The following is an 18260-nucleotide window of genomic DNA, read 5'->3' on the forward strand; positions in this document are numbered from 1 at the left end:
CTTGTCTAAAGTGTTGAAAAGCAGTACAACTCTCATCACTCTTTGTGCCTGGATCACGTATTCAGTGTATTTTATAGTGCTGCAACATTTCATAAATGGCATGCTGAAGCTTGAACAAAATTAGCTGAGTTAAGTTATTGTGCTTTGGCATCCTGCTTTCATCCTTAAACACATCACAGATTGTATTTGTCTTGTTTGCTTTTTTTTTGTTCTGAAACTTGTTCTTGATTAAGTGGAGACTTTGTATGCTTATAATCTCCTCTACATATTGGATTGGGTTTGGGGTTGCCATTGGCCCAGTTTTATTGGTGTAGTCTTGACACCAAGGGAATTGAGACTCCCACTTCTGCTCTCCTTGGTGCTGAAAACCCATCCAGATGGTTCTCAACCTGTGGGTCTCCAGGTGTTTTGGCCAAGAACTCCCAAAAATCCCAGCCAGTTTGCCAGCTGTTAGGATTCCTGAGAGTTGAAGGCCAAAATATTTGGGGACCCACAGGTTGAGAACCACTGGACCAGATGATAACAGTGGGATTCCATACCCTCTCTCTTTCCTGATTTGGCAGCAAAGTTTTGCTTGAACCTCTACTGGCCCAGTTTCACAGTTACATCAATAATGTCCCACTTTCCTCAGCTTACTTAAATTTCTGCAAAATGAGTTCAAAGTACAGAGGTACAAAGCACTCAATTAACTCAGCAGGAAGAAAAAGAGAAGAGGGGAAGAGCTCTTGCCTTTTCTAAATTCAGTAGTTGAATTTCAGGGTTTCTCTGATTAAAATACTTTGTGTGTTCTAACTCTAGGAAGTCTTGTTGCCTAGCCACACTCTTCCGACCCACATGATGTGGCATGGCTACTTTAATCTATGAAATCTTGGAGGGTATGGAATTTATTGGAAAGATATTGCCCATGATTCCACTTTTATTACCATGGATGCATCCTGTGGGATCCTGGGACTTGAAGTTTGATGGGATACTAGAGCTTTCTCTGAATTGCCCCTCTTTGATGTTGACATGGCAGTTAAAGGGGAATCATAGCACTACTATTGTGTAGTCTGAAAGGCTTCAGTGCAGCTGCTTCCCTTCCTCTTTTCCCTTTCTTTCTGCTAACTGTTATAACTGGTGAAACTTAACTGATTTCCTGGGACTAGAGCAGGTATGGTCAAATTTGGGCCCTCCTGGTGTTTTGGACTTCAACTCCCACAATTCCTAACATCCTATCAGCTGTTAGGGAGTTAAAGTCCAAAACACCTTGAAGTCCCAAGTTTGCCCATGCCTGGACTAGAGGGTTGTATAGAATTATTTTTGAAAAATGGAGGTGCTGAGTGCAGCTATGGTTTCCTCCATGCGGACCATTATTTATATTGTAAAGAGAATGAAAAGGGGTCATGTGGAGTTGGGCAAGGAGAGAAAACAATACCAAAGACGGGAAGAAAAAATGTGTACATCTATACATGTCTTTGCCTGATCTTTTTAAGACATAGTGATATTTTTAAGTCTATAAAGCTATGAAGGGCAAACATACACATGTTGTTTTAGTCTTTGTAATTCCACTAATTGCTCTATGTAACATGATTTTTGTTTCTGGGTTATAAATGACATTTCTTAATTGGTTCTGTTATATTATTTAAAAACTTTTATATCCCGATCTTCTCTACTTCTGCAGAGGGACTCAGACTGGCTATACAAACATGGAAAAGGTTTATGAAACTCCAAAAATTTGTTTTTGTGGGACATCCTGCAGCACATTTTGCTGTAGTTTTCCAATAAATATCTCATAGAGTCTCAACCAATTCAACTTAGTTTGTGGCAGCCACAAAAACGAAGTTTCTGGAGTATAACAACTACTTTCAAAGTACTGTATATACTCAAGTATAAGCCTAGTTTTTCTGCCCTTTTTCTGCCCTTTTTTGGCTGAAAAAGCTTCCCTCAGCATATATTCGGGTGAGGGTCCTGGTGGGAGGTGTAGGGCTGAAAGAAGGGCTTCTTTCAGCCCCACACCTACCTGCCAGGACCCTCACCTCGCCACACAGCAACCCAGCTCTCCTTTCTCTCCCCATCTCTTGCACAGCGCGCACCTTCCTCACCTCTCTTGGCGCCAATCTTTCCCACTTTTCCTTATTCACATGCAGACAGCATTTCCCACAAAATGTATCATTAAAATAAACTATGGTGATGATTGGAAGGATATGTAAGCACATTTACACTGAAGAAGATTTGAAAAATGATTTAATCAGAATTGGCCAGTCTTGCCTTAAATTACAATTTAATGTAAATATTAAAAAACATTTAACTTACTGATATCTCAGTTAATATAATTTTATCAGTATCTATTTTTATTTTGAGATTTACCAGTAGCCTCTTCATTTTCCACCCCCAGCTTATACGTGAGTCAGTCCGTTTTCCCAGTTTTTGTGGTAAAATTAGGTGTCTTGGCTTATATTCGCGCCGGCTTATACTTGAATATATATGGTAAGTACTGTACTATTTAAAAGGAAATAATACTTTCAAACCAGGAACAGATTTCTTTTCAAATATTGTTACATAGATATAACAATATATATACATTTTAGATATAAAAATACCAAAAGTTAGAGCAAACACAAAATAAATGCATTCTCTACTGTATGGTGTTTTTCAGTGGCCATATAATAGTGAGCATTCACAGGGGGTCCCTTGGAACCATTTAACGGAGAATACTAAATAGATTTGTAACAACAAAAAGTAGATGTCTCACTGATTACAGGGCAAAATTGGCTTAAAACCAATTAAAGTGAAATGGTCAAAACACAGCCTTCCAGATTTTGCTAGATTGCATGTTTCCTGTGCCCTGATCAACATACCCAATGGTGAGGTATGGCAGGTGCTGCATCTGAAAGGATACACTTTGTCCAAAATTAGGTTGAGATTGGTCCTGAATGGCAACATAACACTTAATTTGAATTAAGTGTTATATTGCCATTAAGGACCAATCTCAACCTAATTTTGTGAAAACAATAAGAGGACAACATTCTTATTATCGTTAATAGCAGCTATAGAGACACTAAGTAGGTTTGGAATTGGAATCATGATCCATGGTGACGGGGGAAAAATTAACATTTTCTCTTCATGAAAAAATGGCCTCTCTGAAGCTACTATTTGCATTTCAATGGAAGGAAATTGATTATGAGCATACATACATGACGATTTAGTTTGGGAATGACTCAAAAGCAGACTGATAGATTATTGTACTTTAACGAATATGTTCTTTAATGAATATATTTTCACACAGAAGAACAATAATTCTAGGCAGCCTTAGCTGTTGCGACCATTGTTTCCTTCCCATCCATCTTTGCTGGAGTCGCTACTAAACAATTGCATACTCCACCCATCTCTTCGATTTCTTTAGAAGGAAGAGAGCTTTGTCAAGGTCATCAGCTGGAAACACAAATACCAATCAGGCCTGATGCTCAGAAGAGAGATGTGGACTTTTCAGAAATTCTTAATGCAATACAAGAAAGTAAGTTACTCTGTGGATCTCACATTTTCAATATTGTACCAGTACTAATAGAGATGAATGAGCACATGATAAAATTGAAGAGCAAGAAAATAAAATGACAAAAGTAGTGCAGATAAATGGGTTTAATTAACAATAATTGTTTGAACTATGTTTGGTGAAGCTACAATTTAAATGTGAAAGATTGCTTGGAAAATTTAGTCAGAAAATATTGACTACATTTTTTATGAATGAGTCTGTATTAATAACTAGAACAATTTATTTTTCTGAATATTGACAGCCTTGATAGATAACTTTCACTATTTTGAGCTGCTGTGAGTTTTCTGGGCTGTATGACCATGTTCCATAAGCATTGTCTCCTGGCATTTCGCCACATCTATGGCAGGCATCCTCAGAGGTTGTAAGGTCTATTGGAAACTAGGCAGGTGAGGTTTATGTATAAAGAACAGCATCCAGAAAATAGGGGAATTCCAGACAGACATGTTAACAATTTCAACAGAAAGGAGGAAACAATGAAAATGAACAAAATCTGGCTACCAGTATTAACAAACTCCAAAATCAGGACAGTAAATAAAGAACAACACTTAAAAAAGGGAATTCCAGAGAAGAAACAATTGGCCAGTTAATACCTCCCAACAAAGGAATCCCCCCAGGCTGGAAGCAGCCAGGCTTTGAAGCTGCAAGACCATTCAGTGCTAATCAAGGTGGCCAACTGCAACATTTACACTTGCCAAAAACAGACAAGAGTTCTTTCTCCTACCCTGGACATGCCACAGATATATAAACCTCACTTGTTTAGTTTCCAACAGACCTCACAACTTCTGAGAATGCCTGCCATAGATGTGGGCAAAACATCAGGAGAGAATGCTTCTGGAACATGGCCACACAGCCCAGAAAACTCACAGCAACCCAGTGATTCCAGCCATGAAAGCGTTCGACAACATATTTTCACTATTTTCTCCCCCCCCCCCCATCAAAACATGGAGTGAAATATTATTATTTGAAAATATGCAGTACAATGATGGCTCCACTTACCCACACTCCAAAAATATTCGACCTCAGAAGTGTTGTATGCCTCTCTAGGTTCTCCAGTGCTTTTCTATATCATGCGTCCAACCCAAATTTAGTTGAAATATAGTTCCAACCCTATATTTTGATCCCCAATACCAGTATTATCTCTGGTTTTGGGGATCTACTGGGGTTTGTTTTTTTTTTTGAATGCATGCCCTGTAGATATGGGGGTTGTACTATAATATAAATACATTGCAAGAGTTAAATGTATTGCCCTGATGTACATGGGATAAACTTTTGTCACATTATCTTTTAGTTTAGGTTCTTACTCTGTACATTTCTTATTTGCTTCCTCCTTCTGGTTGTGGGTATTGAGATCTTAATGAAAGTGTTGATTTTGCCATTGAAATCAATTTTATGTAGTTTTGTTGGGAGAAGGACCTTAAAGTGATTTGCTTTAAGAAGGCAGAGCTTACAACATCTTTTGTTGACATGATGCACTCCAAACATGAATTTACATGAACTTGTATGTCTCTAATGTAATCCGTTCTTTCTTCTGCATGCTGAGGGGGGATTGGTTGGCTTTAACATAATGTTAGTGGTGGACAAATCTGCCATTTTTACTGCTTTTAACTTTCAACTTATGAGATTTTTTTAAAAAAATCTGATTTAAAAAACCCTGAAATTAAATCCACATATATCCAAACCATATATAGACAGATTTTTGTGAGGCTATATAGCAGGGATTGGCAAACTTAGGCCCTCCCTCCAGGTGTTTTGGATTTCAACTCCTACCATTCTTAGCAGCCTCAGGCCCTTTCCTTTCCCCCCTCAGCCACTTAAGCAGTTGACCATGGCAATTGACATCTAAGCACTTCTGTGAAAGGAACATTTACAACATTTGTTTTCTAAATCAGCATTTCTCAACCTGGGGGTTGTGAGGGGATGTCAGAGGAGTCACCAAAGACCATCAGAAAACACAGTATTTTCTGTTGGTCATTTGGGTTCTGTGTAGGAAGTTTGGCCCAATTCTATCATAGGTGAGGTTCAGAATGCTCTTTGAGTGTAGGTGAACTATAAATCCCAGCAACTACAACTCCCAAATTTCAAGGTCTGTTTTCCCCGAACTCCACCAGTGTTCAGATATGGGCATACCAAGTATCCGTGCCAAGTTTGGTCCAGATCCATCATTGTTTGCATCCACAGTGCTTTATAGGTGTAGGTGCACTACGACTCCAGAACTCAAGGTCAATGTCCACCAAACCATTTCCTATATTTTCTGTTGGTCATGAGAGTTTTGAGTGCCAAGTTTGGTTCAATTCCATCATTGGTGGAGTTCAGAATTCTCTTTTATTGTAGGTGAACTATAAATCCCAGCAGCAACAACTCCCAAAAGACAAAATCAATTCCTCCTCCAACCCCACCAGTATTCAAATGTGGGTATATCGGATATTTGTGCCAAATTTGGTCCAGTGAATGAAAATACATCCTGCATATCAGAGCTTTACATTACTATTCATAACAGTAGCAAAATTACAGTTATGAAGTAGCAATGAAAATATTGTTATGGTTGGGGGTCACCACAACATGAGGCATTATTAAGTGGTCATGGCATTAGGAAAGTTGAGAACCACTGCTCTAAATGCTACCAAGCTATATTTATTTATTTAAAACATTTATATTCCGCCCTTCTCACCCTGAAGGGGACTCAGGGTGGAGCACAGCATATACACAGCAAACATTCAATGCCGGGACACAAATTCACATACAATACATAAACATTAAAAAACATTTATCAAAATATTAAAACACACCATTTAAAACTGTCCTAGTCATCCACATCAAATCTAGTATTTTGGCATGGTCATCTTTCCTACTGCCACTTTATTGCCCTGTCCCGAAATCTGAAGTATTGTATAGTTCAAGGGGAATTGAAAACATCCCCTCACATTTTGTAGTTGTTCAGTGTATTAGTAAGCAAATTTCAAATGTCTCTCTTGCCCTCTATTTCTTTTCTCAAGTGGCTGAGTATCTTGAACAACAAAGCAATCATTTCTATAAGAGAAGAGCTAAAAACAGGGAATGTCTGAAGAGTGCTCCATGTTGAAGCACACTGTATTTTTGATGTCAACTTACAGATTTGCAAAGCCAGACATTGTGATTCAAATGCTAATTCAAATAATCCAGTTCAAATAACTATTTATTGTGTCAGAAGTGAATTGAGGGTACAGCTGTAATGTATTTAAAAACATAAACAAAGTTAAAAACTTGGCATTATACTAAATTTTATTTACTTATTTATTTATCATGTCAGGAGCAACCAGACAGTTGTATTACATTTTTAACAAAACAAACAAACAGACAGACAAAACACAAAGTTTGCAAGCTTGGTAGTTGATTAAATGTCCTTTGACCAGTAGCTGGCCACTTGGAGTGCCTCTGGTGTTGCCGCAAGAAGGTCCTCCATTGTGCATGTAGCAGGGCTCAGGTTGCATTGCAGTAGGTAGTCAGTGGTTTGCTCTTCTCCACACTCGCATGTCGTGGATTCCACTTTGTAGCCTCATTTCTGAAGGTTGGCTCTGCATCTCGTGGTGCCAGAGCGCAGTCTGTTCATCGCCTTTCAAGTCACCCAGTTTTCTGTGTGCCCAGGGGGGAGTCTCTCATTTGGTATCAGCCATTGATTGAGGTTCTGGGTCTGAGCCTGCCACTTTTGGACTCTTGCTTGCTGGGATGTTCCAGCAAGTGTCTCTGTAGATCTTAGAAAACTATTTCTTAAGTCGTTGACGTGCTGGCTGATACCCAAACAAGGGATGAGCTGGAGATGGAGATTTATACTAAATGTCCGTTGACCAGTATCTGGCCACTTGGAGTGTCTCTGGTGTTGCTATAAGAAGGTCATCCATTGCACACATGGTAGGGCTCAGACTGCATTGTAATAGGTGGTCTGTGATTTGCTCTTCTCCACACTCGCATCTCGTGGTGCCCGAGCACAGTCTGTTCAGCACCTTCCAAGTCACCCAATCTTTTGTGTGCCCAGGAGGAAGTCTTTCAGTATCAGCCATGGCTTGAGGTTCTGGGTTTTAGTCTGCCACTTTTGGACTCTTGCTTGCTGAGGTATTCCTGCAAGTATCTCTGTAGATCTCAGAAAGCTATTTCTTAATTTAAGGCATTGGCATTCTGACTGAACAAAGGATGGCCGGAAATGTCAATGCCTTGGTCCTTTCATTCCAGGCTGCTACTTCCTGGCGGATGTCAGGTGGTGCAATACTAGCTAAACAGTATAATTTCTCCAGTGCTGTGGGGTGCAAACATCATGTGATAATGTGATAAAGCTTTCTTTTTGTGTTGGTCTTTAACTTCTCATACTACAGTTCACAAAATCTGAGTCATAATATTTCTTATTAGATTTGAGCCTCAGGCACTGACTTACAAATCTAATTTTTAACACATGCAAAGGCCAATAAACTAAATACAGACACTGAAATTGTGTGTAAATTCAGCGGGACTAAACTTTTCAATCTCTCGAGTCAAATTTGGCCTTTCTGGGTATCTTAAATGGTCCTGACCTTTCTCCCTAAATATCATGTTCAACTGCTTTCTCAAAATCTGTATTCCCCTCTCTCACTTTAAAAAGCCAAAATACCTTTGCACAATGATGGTAATTTCAGGGCCTTGTTGAGATCTCGTGCCCGATCAGGAGACACTGGCTTGAAAAGTCATCTCGAGGGATGGGGGGGGGGTGTAGTTTCAACCCCCCCTGATTTTTTTTTCTGGCTAGGGGCCTGGAGACTAGCATTGCTGAAATTATTTGTTCTTGGCATCTGGGAGTACCACAAGTATCTTTGAGTGCTGCTTGATGAACAAACTTTGGTTTGTCAAAACTACTCATTGCTTGCAGCCTTGGAATCTGGGAAATTATATAATTTGTCAATTTCCAAGAAACTTAAAGGTTAATTACTCCCTACTGCAAAAATATATTTTTCTTCCCTTGCTGGCATATTTACTAAAGGCAATTTTACTTCACAATTATAGCTATAGCATTGTAATGTAGTTTGTTGAAAACTGAAAATTCTAGCAACAGCATTTGGGGGTTTTTTTCTTAGTGAAAAATATAAAGGTTTATATATATCTTTTTCTGTTGACCTTTCTGTTGCCAGCCTCCACACAATGCAACCTAAGTGACACCATACATTACAAAAGATACAAGAAGCAATTTGAAACCTTTCCTATTAGCATGGCACCTTGGTGACCCCTCACTTATGTAGTGGCATATCTATCTATTTTAATGAAAAGGGTTTTGCAATATTCTGTATTAAGGCTGAACATTTCATATTTCTGCTTAAGAACACCTTGCATAAGTGCTTAAAATGCACTCATACAGAACAAGGTCAACACAAAATATAACAGCAACAGTCATTTGTCTATTCTGTACATTGATATGCAGAAGTCCCTATGGTACCATGAAAGGAAAAAGTGATGCTATATTGGGCAAAATGGTTGCTTACTGCATCTGTAATAGCATTTCTACTTTTCTGTATGATCAGGGGCACAAACACAGGCTTATTGAGCTTGAGACTGGTTGTATTATGTAGCTGAGGAGTGCGGAGAGAACCGAGAATTATTTAAAGCAAACATTACATGTTGTTATTGATGATGATGATGTTGTTGTTGGCTTTCCTGCAACAGTCTTCTAAATTGCTGAAGGCTTTCAAGGCCGGAATGACTAGGTTGCTGTAAGTTTTTTAGGCTGTATGGCCATGTTCCAGAAGTCTGTCAGAGGCCTGTAAGAGATGCAGGCAAAACGTCAGGAGAGAATGCTTCTGGAACTTGGCCATACAGCCTGAAAAACTTACAGCAAACGAGTCCTCTAAATGTTTGGCTCTATGAAATAGGCTACCTTCTTCTCATGTATGTTGCTGTGTAAACTATCAACAATACTGTTGTTTTTTTAAAAAAAAACCATATTTTATTATGCTATAAACACAAATCAACAAGCCGTATTCCAAGTGTTGCAAGCAAATTCAACAAATATTAATGACAAAATATAATCTACACCAGTAAAAATTAGTATAATGTCTATCAACAATATTGGTTAAGATTAGATATGTGTTGCTGAAGGCTTTTATGGCTGGAATCACTGGGTTGATGTGAGTTTTCTGGGCTGTATGGCCATGTTCCAGAAGCATTCTCTCCTGACGTATCGCCCACATCTATAGCACGCATCCTCAGAGGTTGTGAGGTCTGTTGGAGACTAGGCAAGTGAGGTCTATATATCTGTGGAATGTCCAGGGTGGGAGAAAGAACTTTTCTCTGTTTGAGGTGAGTGTGAATGTTGCAATTGGCCACCTTGATTAACACTGAATGACCTTGCAGCTTCAAAGTCTGACAGCTTCCTACCTGGGAATTCTTTGTTGAGAGGTGTTAACTGGTCCAATCGAAGCACAATCGAAGCACTCCCTGAGAAGTGGGAAAGAAATAGGGTTTTGGAAGCAAGAAAGGTGGGGGGGGGACCTTTTTTGGGGCGAGGAAGGTTGAGGAGGGGGAGGAGCAAGAAAGAAGAGAGAAAGCTTGGAGGGAGAGAAGGGAGGAGAAGGGAACCGTGAAGCCCCAAGGGGTCCACAGAGCACACTTTGAGAACCCTTGTTCTAAAGTGTTACACTAAGTGATAATAGAATCAAGAATGCTATATGCGCAATTCTGGGAAAAGACTAAAATCCCAACATTGGAAGAATAGGCATTAAAAATATTGAAATTAGCAAAAATAGATCAGCTAGCAATGAGGATTGAAGAAAAAACCCCAAAGATGTAGAAAAGACTGGGGGCCATTCTTAAATTTTATTTTAAAAGATGATGGGAAAATAATGATAGGTTTCAAAACATATGAGAATTTGATATAAAACCAAAAATTAGAAAGACATGGTATATTTTGTCTATAGGAAGAAACCCTTTCCTACTTTTATAAGAATGTTGCTCTTCAACTCGGAGAGCAAGAAGTCAAAGGGAGAAGATATACGAAGCTAGAAAGTACCTAAGTTCAAAGAATAAGGAGAAAGTTACCTTTTTTGCTTTAACTATGACTCCATACTGACTGTTTTTCTCTATTCCCAAATCACAAAGAACAGTCTTTTAAACAAAAACCGAGCTATTGTCTTTAACTCCCCCAGGATCCTGCTATTTCACTTCTGCCAAGACTACACTGTGATAGCATCTATTTATCATATTTGGGGACACTCATTGTAGTTCATTTTTCATTCGCTGTCAAGAGGGCTGGGTGCTCTACCTTTCCCATCCATGCTCTCCTCGTAGAGAGCAAACTACAGCTGACAGTTCCAATTACATTTCTTCTTCAGTACAACTTTGAATATACTCTTGACTTGCATTAAAAATCAAAAATTATAGAGTTATCTTTTCTTCTTCCTCACATCTTTTTCCTCACTTAATAAGTTACTTATCATACAGTATTAATAATTGAAAAAGTATCTACTCTTGCTCCAATGTCTGTATCCAGGCACCCTTGATGTCAACAAATTGTAGAGCTTTTGATACATAGATTCAGTGGAGTAGTTACCACCAGCAGTACAAAGAAGGCTCTTAAACAACACAGCATTATCATTACAATTGTTGTTGTTTTTGTTATATTTATACCCCACTTTATCTCTCCCGCAGGAGACTCAAAGCAGCTTAACATAAAAGCATCAGCTTACCATAGATGCAGGCGAAACGTCAGGAGAGAATGCCTCTAGGACATGGCCATATAGCCCGAAAAAACCTACAACAACCCATCAGCATACAATTTGAAATATGCAAATATGCAAATATTAAAGCAGGATTAAATATAAACAGTATTAAAAATTTCCCAATTAAAAACCATTAAAACATATTCAAAGTTAAAAATCACAGCACCCCGACTTGATCTTTAAAACCTTCTTCTTTAAAAGCCTGCCTGAATAAAAAGGTTTTAGACTGCCGCCAGAAGGACAGCAGAGAAGGGGTCATTCTGGCTTCCCTGTGCAGGGAGCTCCAGAGTTGAGGGGCAGCCACTGAGAAGGCCCTCTCATGTTCCCACCAACCAAGCTTGAAATGGAGGTGAGACCAAGAGAAGGGCCTCTCCTGAAGATCTCAGGGCCCAGGCAAGTTCATACAAAGGGATGCAGTCAGCCAAATAGCCTGGACCTGAACTGTCTAGCACTTTAGAGGTCATAACCAGCACTTTGAATTGTTCCTGATAACAGACTGGCTGCAGTGGAGCTGCTGCAACCAGGGGGAGGAGGTGAGGGGAGGGGAGGTTGTCCACTCCCTGTAGCCAGCCCCAGTGAGCAACCTGGCTGTAGCTTTTTGGACCACCTGAAGTTTTTGAGCACTCTTCAGAGGCAGCCCCGCTTAGAGTGTGTTATAATAATCCATCAATTACTCCTTCAAAAAGTGAAAGCAAACCACTCTCTAGTTATAAACTATTAAAAGGAGAAAAACGTAACTACCTTTTTAAGAAAAATATTTCTGGTTGTATTACAGAAGACAGATACTGTTTGTATATATATTTAAAACTTTTACTAGGGTAAATATTGCAAATGATTATTGTTGTGATGCAACCATTTCTGTGCTGCAGGTTAGTGGTGTTAGTAGGTGTTCTGAGACTGGTACATGTGGAAAGAGATGAATTGCTAATTTCTTTACAGCAAGGATATTCACTGGCAGTTTGATGAAGTACTGAGACTTACCACTTTTTAACACACCACTGAAATCACCGAATATCGCCACAAATCACTGTGATCCTAGCAGTGCCTGTCCAAGGGGCATGGGGACCTACTGCTCTGCACCCCACATCATCCCTGCTTCCCCTCTACATCATAACACAGGGAGAAAGCCTCTGTCTCAACCCATGTTTACCAATGGAAAGACAGGGATTCTTCTGTCTTGGCCGCCAGCAATTTTTTGGCAGCAGCAGGGGGTTCGTGCCAGTTTTGCCTGGAGCTGCCTCAGAAGTACTTCGCCAGGGTGTGATAGGAGTTGCTGAGCTCTGCTGTGAAACTACCAAAAACCTGTCACCGCCGCCAATTTTGGGCCTGTATGAATGTTTACATGAAATTAGCTAAGGATTTCCACATGGCACACAATAACAGAAAGGATTCTTCCAAGCATCTGATGATGAGTGTGTTTTGTGTGTTATGCATCATATTTGTGTTATTCCTGTATTGTGTGCGCACATGTGCACACATATGAAACTTGGACTTATTTTAATACAGTGTAAAAGCTAGCCAGTAAAGGTGTCATAATGTGACTGGCCTGGATCAGTAATCTGGCAGCTTTCTGGAAAAGTCAAAGTTTCTGGACACTTTTCATGTAATACATTGTAATAGTATTTCCAGACATGGATGAAATCAGTACACTAGTTTTACCTATACAAACACACTCCTATCCACCACTAAAACATAGACATCCAAACTTATATCTCAATGCAAATAGCAAACCTGCATTATCAAGAATATGATAATCCCACCCATCACCTGTCAAATCTCTGTTATCTTTGCCTTTAATTGATCAGGAATATCTGTGGTTTTGGGTGGATTAAACTTTATTTGTTTGCTTTTGTCCAGACTATTTCTGAAATCAGAACTAGCAGAGCTTTCTTGTGTTCAAAGGGAAAGGCAGCATAAAGGATATTACTTCATGTCCAGACAGCAACTAGACATTGTTTGTCATGGTACAACTGTAAATTTGCAATGTTAGAGTTATTCATCTTGGTTGCTGACGTATGGGTAATGACTGTAATACTATAGCTGAATATTTAGTAAATAAATTGTTTAGTGTGAATAAATCTGTGGCAGATCCAGACATTCACATGTCCTCTGTATTGCTGATAGTGAAAACTTCTAACATTGATTACCTTAGCTTTTGTGAGGGAATTCAGATTTGTTTATGAGCATTCTTACTACTGAGAGGATGAAGACTAATGGAAAAGAAAGTTCAAAGTAGTCACCTTACACTGCACTTTGAACAGGGGTAGATCTGTCAGCTGAAGTCTGAGATGTGCTCCTAAGATACAGAAGCCAAGCAGCAAGGGAGCCCAGAGACATGAGTAATCATCAATACAAAGTGTAGTGCAGGCAATTGACTCAGAAAACAACATTATGGAAGAGTAGACATAGAGGTGCTTGTTGAATTTATTTATTTGCCGTATTTATATACCGCTTTTCTCACCCCAGGGGGGGACTCAAAGCGGTTTACAACAAATAATGGCAACATTCAATGCCTCACATACATATAAACCAATTCATAGATCTAAAAACATATAACTTAGCATTAAAATCAATAAAATAATTAAATATAAAATAAAACAACAATGGGACATGAATTGTGTAATGAGGACCGTGGATACCAAGGGCAGCCTGGTGACTTCCGCTAACCACCAATGTTCTGGAGCAGAGATCAGGACTCACCAAGAAAAGGCAAAAAGGATGTCTGAGGAAATACTACATTAGTTTCAACTCACCCAACTGGTGTACAAGTATGTGAGAGAAGAAACGAAATCTACATACAAATTCAACTTAAGACCAAACCTACAGAGCCTATCTTGTTTTTAACTTGGGGACTGCCTATACTACGTTTTATTAGATTATCATTTTAAAATATTTTAAATAATTAATATACTTTTATCCTTTATATAGTGTCAATAAGGATCTATTTGAATGTTAGATCAATTTTATATTATTCAGTAAGAAAATCTGAAGATATGTTGTGATCATCGACACAGTTGTTGTTTCAAATAGGTTTTTGGCTCATAAAACTGAAACTATTGTGAATGGCAGTCTCAAAGACGAATTCCTGGTAGAGGTTAAGAAACTGTGTAGTTGCCCTTAAGTTTCAAAGACTGGAAATGTAGCTATTTAAAAGTAAAAGAAAATGAATACATCAGTCACTACTCTAGACATGAAAAAGCTTCAGCCCTCCAGGTGTTTTGGACTTCAACTCCCACAATTCCTTAAGCAACTGAGGGGGAAAAGGAAAGGGCCTGAGGCTATGAGGAATTGTGGAAGTTGACATCCAAAACACCTGGAGGGCTGAAGTTTGCCCATGTCTGCACTACTCCCTTGAAAGGGCAACGTTTATCCAGGCACACACAGATCCACACACTGAAATATACATGACATCATTATGATGCAGACATACGTGGTATTTTAAAATCATTTCTATTTATTTTGTAGTTTATAAATGCGTAGATTTGTTTCTATGGGCAGTGCCAACATTATTTGTGAAAACGTCAACATTTTAACTTCTTCTTTTTGCTTATTTTAGTAGCCAAGGATGTCAATATTTTCTTTGACGAATTAGAAGGCATAACCAGCCCTTCCAAAGATGATGATTCTTTGCTTCACCATGGTAACTTGACCAGTACGTCAGATGATACTAGTAGACTGGAGGCAGTGGGAGAGGTAAGAACCATATCTATATAAATATAGATACACATTCACACACAAGTCCACGTTTTTATAGCACATCATTACTGGGATTTTAAATAATCTCTGGGGGTTTTTTCCCAATAGTGAGTTCTTTAGTTACTTGAAAATGACTTGGCAGTCGCAGTTGTAGAACTAATGCTCATGAACGCAAAATGCCTTCCTTATTGTTTAATTAAACTAGATAGTGGAGAACAAGTTCTCAATGTCATATGCCTTATGATTGATGCTCTAGAACAGGGATTCTCAAACTTTTAAAGCTGTGGAGCTCTCTTTGAAGGAGTAGTTTCTTATGAATCCCCAAGTAACTTTGGCACACAGGGCCCCTCTTGCATTTTAAAATTTGACAGATGGCCTGGGCCAGTGGCAGATGGATGGAGAATGTTTGTGGGAACTAATTGAAAAAAATGAAAAAATCACAATATATGTTTACACTGCATGTATCTCGTGAAAGAAAGAAAGAACAATACAATATTTAAAATGAACAATCAACATAAACTTAACAGTATTTCAGTGGAAGACCCAAGGGGCCATTCAGTCCATTTTTATTCTGCACTGCAGGAAAAGAGCAGTCAAAGCACCCCCAACAGATGACCACCCATCTTTTGTAACAACAGCAACAAGAGCAATACCATGGGCCATCCAGTCAAACCTCCTTTTGTCATGCAGGAAAAGCACAATCAAAGCACTCCCAACACATGGCTTCCCAGTGTTTATAACAACAACAAGACCAACACCATGGACCAACCAGTCCAACCCCCTTCTGCCATGCAGGGAAAGCACGATCAAAGCACTCCCGACACATGGCTTACCAGTGTTTGTAACAACAACAAAAACCCCAAGGGTCATCCAATCCAACCCCATTCTACCATGTAGAAAAAGCAGAATCAAAGAACTCCGAACAGATGGCCACCCAACATTTATAATGATAACAACAACAGCTGCAACCCCAGGGGTCATCCAGGCTGACCCCCTTCTGCCATGCATGAAAAGCACAGTCAAAGCACTCCCAACAGAGGGCCACCCAAAACTTGTAACCACAACAACATGAGTAACCCCAGGGGGCATCCAGTCCTTGCAGAGTCCCTGACTATGCTTTGTGGAGCACAGGTTGAGAACCGCTGCTCTAGAGTAAAACAAGTACACTGATCAAACTCTTGTTTCTAACACACACAGTGCAAGGCATATCAAATGAGATTTATTATTCAAACAGACTTGTGCTCATCAGGACATTGTGATCATAGCAGATAGAGGGGTGGTCCAGTCATATTTCACTGGTATTTGTTTGGTTTAGTGGCAGCTGGTCTAGTGACCTCAGTATACTCTGGAGTTTAGTTTGAATTTTGAAGATGCTATCCAAGGTGCTGAATCATATGATCACTCATTTAAAGACCAGAATGGATTGGTTATCAGTGGATCTGGAAGTGGTGGAGTTCCTACTCCCTGCCTTCTGAAGCTCCCATGCATCCTCATTGTCTGTCCCATTGGGCTGGGAAATCATTTGAGGGCACAGAGGAAAGGGTAAAGAGAAGGAAAATGTCCTTTTGTGCAAGTGAATATCCATTAGTACACCCCTGGGAATTAACCCAGATTTTTTATTCCTCATGCCTGGTGTAGTTTAAATCCTCTTTTATTTTAAAAAATGTTCAAAAATATGCCTTCCTAGGAGAGGAACAATTCATTCTTTCTACCATGAACTTTCTGTACTATAAATTGAGAATTCATGTTAAATATTTTTATGTGTAATTATTGATTACTACATATGAAGATCAATGAAGTCTGTGTTGTTTATCATGGCCATTGTCTCTTAAAATTGCGTGGCTTGTTTGGTTTTATAACATTTTTAAAATGACTATTTCTACATATTTAATGTTTTGAGGGTGTTTTTAACAATTGTGTCATCGCTTTAGAAGTCTGGTGGGCTGAAAGCGGGTAAACAATAACCTTGAATAAATAAATAAAAATAAAATATGTTGACAACCAACTGCTGGAAACAATCATTCTAATGTTATCTTTGAAAAAGCATTTTCCAGGCTGTGGTCTGGATTAATTAGTTAGATTTTTAAAGCTTTGTGCATTCCTTTTTCTTGCAACACTTTACAGAATTTCTTCCTCCTTCCTAAAGTCAGACCTATAATGGAGTTCCCACACTGACACACACACAGCAGGGACAGTAACCTTCCTCATGGTGGCTATCTCCACTATCATTATCTCTAAGATAATATTGCTACCTGGGTTTATGGGAGGGATTGTATTTGTTCACACTAATAGCTTTCATTTATCTAATATAATTAGGACCATGCCATTTTTTGTTCACTGCTTATGGCAAGCAAATAGAGATGTCTTCTAATTTTTCTGGACTGAAAATAATGATCACTATATCCCTTCAGTGCCAAAGTGGTGGTGTAGTTTTTGCATTGGACTATGACTTTGGAGATCAGGGTTTGATTCCTTGCTCTTCATGGATAATAAGCAAACAACGACAACAACTACAACAATACACTATAATAATACACTTTATTTATATTTCGGCAGATTACAGCATATAAACTGATACAGGCAAACATTCAATGCCTTGTTACAGTGAAATACAGTGACACACAAACACAAAGGCAAAGTCTTCTCCTTTCATTTCTGGCTCTGCATGCAGTGCTCATCTCTGGCTCTGGGGAAGGTGCTCATTTCCATTTCCAAGCTGAGGAGCCTGCATTGTCCGCAGAAACCTCCTAATCATGTGGCTGGCATGACTGCATAGAATGTCCTTTTGCCTTTCCTGCCAAGGCGGTACCTATTGATCTACTCACATTAACATGTTTTTGAACTGCTATGTTGGCATGAACTAGGGCTAGCAGTGGGAGCTCACCCCATCCCGTGGATTCGAATTGGCAACCTTCTGGTCAGCAGTTCAGCAGCACAAGGGTTTAACCCATTGCACCACCACAGAATAAGGAAGAGGAATCATGCAGGAAGAAAGATCATGCAGACTTCTAGGTATTGTTGGACTGCAATTCCCAGGGTTAGGTCATGTGTCAGAAAAGATGAAAGGCCTCTCTTGGAAACCTCTAGGAATGGCAATTCATTTGAAATACATTGCAATACTACTCCTTGGACCAAATATCATTAAAGAACACCTTTTTTAAAAAAAAAACCCCAGAAATGGGCTTACTTCCACTTTTGGTATTTCAGGCAGTTTATTTGACCCCAGTGCAGAAAATTAGGCCACAGACACACTAAATTTGCTTGCCTTAATCCCGCACCATTGACTGCTGACTGCAGGTGATGAAAGATTAAATCCAACAACACAC

General features: G+C 39.2%; 1 protein-coding gene across 4 annotated transcripts in view; it reads left to right on the plus strand.

Moving 5' to 3' along the window:
- The window catches only part of ANO4 (anoctamin 4), a 118108-nt gene that overhangs the window by 5215 nt on the left and 94633 nt on the right, over positions 1-18260 (plus strand). For 3 of the 4 annotated variants that reach the window (XM_067469143.1, XM_067469144.1, XM_067469145.1), the window contains exons 2-3: positions 3383-3493; positions 14795-14931. In XM_067469143.1, the coding sequence (XP_067325244.1) occupies positions 3383-3493; positions 14795-14931 (248 nt within the window). The remainder of the gene's footprint in view (positions 1-3382; positions 3494-14794; positions 14932-18260) is intronic. The other variant, XM_067469146.1, reaches the window with a different exon arrangement.

Source organism: Anolis sagrei, chromosome 5, assembly GCF_037176765.1.
Source record: "Anolis sagrei isolate rAnoSag1 chromosome 5, rAnoSag1.mat, whole genome shotgun sequence".
NCBI lineage: Eukaryota > Metazoa > Chordata > Lepidosauria > Squamata > Dactyloidae > Anolis > Anolis sagrei.